Source organism: Pongo pygmaeus, chromosome 6 (genome assembly GCF_028885625.2).
Source record: "Pongo pygmaeus isolate AG05252 chromosome 6, NHGRI_mPonPyg2-v2.0_pri, whole genome shotgun sequence".
Classification (NCBI taxonomy): domain Eukaryota; kingdom Metazoa; phylum Chordata; class Mammalia; order Primates; family Hominidae; genus Pongo; species Pongo pygmaeus.
The window spans coordinates 108,603,660-108,605,441 of record NC_072379.2 but is presented as its reverse complement, the minus strand read 5'-3'; the positions used below and the strand labels follow the sequence as shown (position 1 = coordinate 108,605,441).

The following is a 1,782-nucleotide window of genomic DNA, read 5'->3' as shown; positions in this document are numbered from 1 at the left end:
CTACATCATCATTTTCAGCATAAGTGGTTGACGAATGCAGGCAAGTAACAAGAGTAAGGCGGGAGATAAAAGGGTTCCCTGGACATTGTTTTTCTTAGAATGTAACTGCCTTCCTTCTGTGTTTAAAGAAAGTTTTGATTCAACTGGAAAATGTGGCCTTTGGGACCACATTACCTAGTCATAAGTGCAACACACTTGTACTCACTCTGAGTGTCAATGAATTCCCATGCTTCCTTGATCCACCAGATTTCCATGCTCATGGAGCAATACTGTATGCAAATGGAGTGACAAGAATGGGAGAGCACACAGATGGTGCCTACTCAATCTCCTCTGCTTGCATACATAGTCTTTGTTAAATCAGACATATAAAACACAGAATCAGTTGCAGCTTTCCTTGCATCACTTCTGGGATGAAGCTGGTCCTACTGTAGGGCCATGAGTGGTTCATTAGGCAGATGAAGTATAACTGTGAAGGAGACCTCCTCTTCACCGTGGCCAAGGAACCTATCATTAATGCATGGTACTCTGTGAATGGTGAGAGGCTGGGCATCTACATGGACCATACCAGAGCTGTGTGGTATGTGGACGCTGACTGGGACACCAAGCATGTCCTCACCCGTTCAGCTGACAACCATCTTTGGGCCTGTGAAACAGGGAAACAGCTGGTCCTACTCAAGACCAATTCAACTGTATGGATCTGCAGTTTTGACTTTGGGGGCAATATCATCACTTTCTCCATGGAGAAGCAGAAAAGCTATCAGTGCTTTGTGAGCTTATTTGACCTGCAGGATCTGAGCCAGATTGACAGCAATGAGTGCCACCTAAAGATCCCTTGCAATGACTCTAAAATCACTAGTGCCGTTTGGGGCTCCTGTGGGGAGTGCATCATTGCATGCCATGACAGTGGAAAGCTCAACCAGTATAGTGCCAAGCCTGGGGAGGTGTTGGTGAATGTTAAGGAGCACTCCCAGCAGATTAATGACATCCAGTTATCCAGGGACATGACCGTGTTTGTCAATGCATCCAAAGACAACACAGCCAAGCTTTTTGACTCTACAACTCTTCAACATCAGAAGACTTTCTGAACAGAAAGCCCCATCAGCTCAGCTACCCTCTTCCCCAGCTATGACCATATTTTGCTGGGCAGTGGTCAGGAAGCCATGGATGTAACCACAACCTTCACCAGGATTGGCAAGTTTGAGTCTGGGTTCCTCCATTTGGCCTTCGAAGAAGAGTTCAGAAGAGTCAAGGGGCACTTTGGACCTATCAACAGTGTTGCCTTCTATCCTGATGGCAAGAGCTACAGCAGTGGCAGTGGGGATGGTTACATCCATAATCTACTACTTCGACCCACAGTACTTTGAATTTTTTTTCAACCTCTACCTTTTATGAATTCTTACTTTTTCTTTTTCTTTTTTATTTAAGTTCTGGGATACATGTGCAGATCGTGCAGGTTTGTTACATAGGTATACATGTGCCATGGTGGTTTGCTGCATCCATCAACCAATCATCTACATTAGGTATTTCTTCTAATGCTACCCCTCCCCTTGCCTCCCAGCCCCTGACAGGCCCTGCTGTGTGATGTTGCCCTCCCTGTGCCCATATGTTCTCATTGTTCAACTCCCACTTATGAGTGAGAACATGTAGTGTTTGGTTTTCTGTGAATGATTTCGTGTCCTTTGCAGGGACATGAATAAAATACTTCGAATTTGAGTTTTAGGCATAAGAAGCTAGATCTCTATCTAGGCCAGGAAAGCTTCTCACATAATGTTTTAAACTCTG

General features: G+C 44.9%; 1 protein-coding gene across 1 annotated transcript; it reads left to right on the top strand.

Moving 5' to 3' along the window:
* The first annotated feature begins 387 nt into the window (after positions 1-387).
* On the top strand, positions 388-1,362 carry LOC129041168 (eukaryotic translation initiation factor 3 subunit I-like). The gene has a single exon (XM_054496490.1). The coding sequence runs from the start codon at positions 456-458 to the stop codon at positions 1,083-1,085; it is 630 nt and encodes a 209-aa protein (XP_054352465.1). The 5' UTR covers positions 388-455; the 3' UTR covers positions 1,086-1,362.
* The last annotated feature ends 420 nt before the right edge of the window (positions 1,363-1,782 follow it).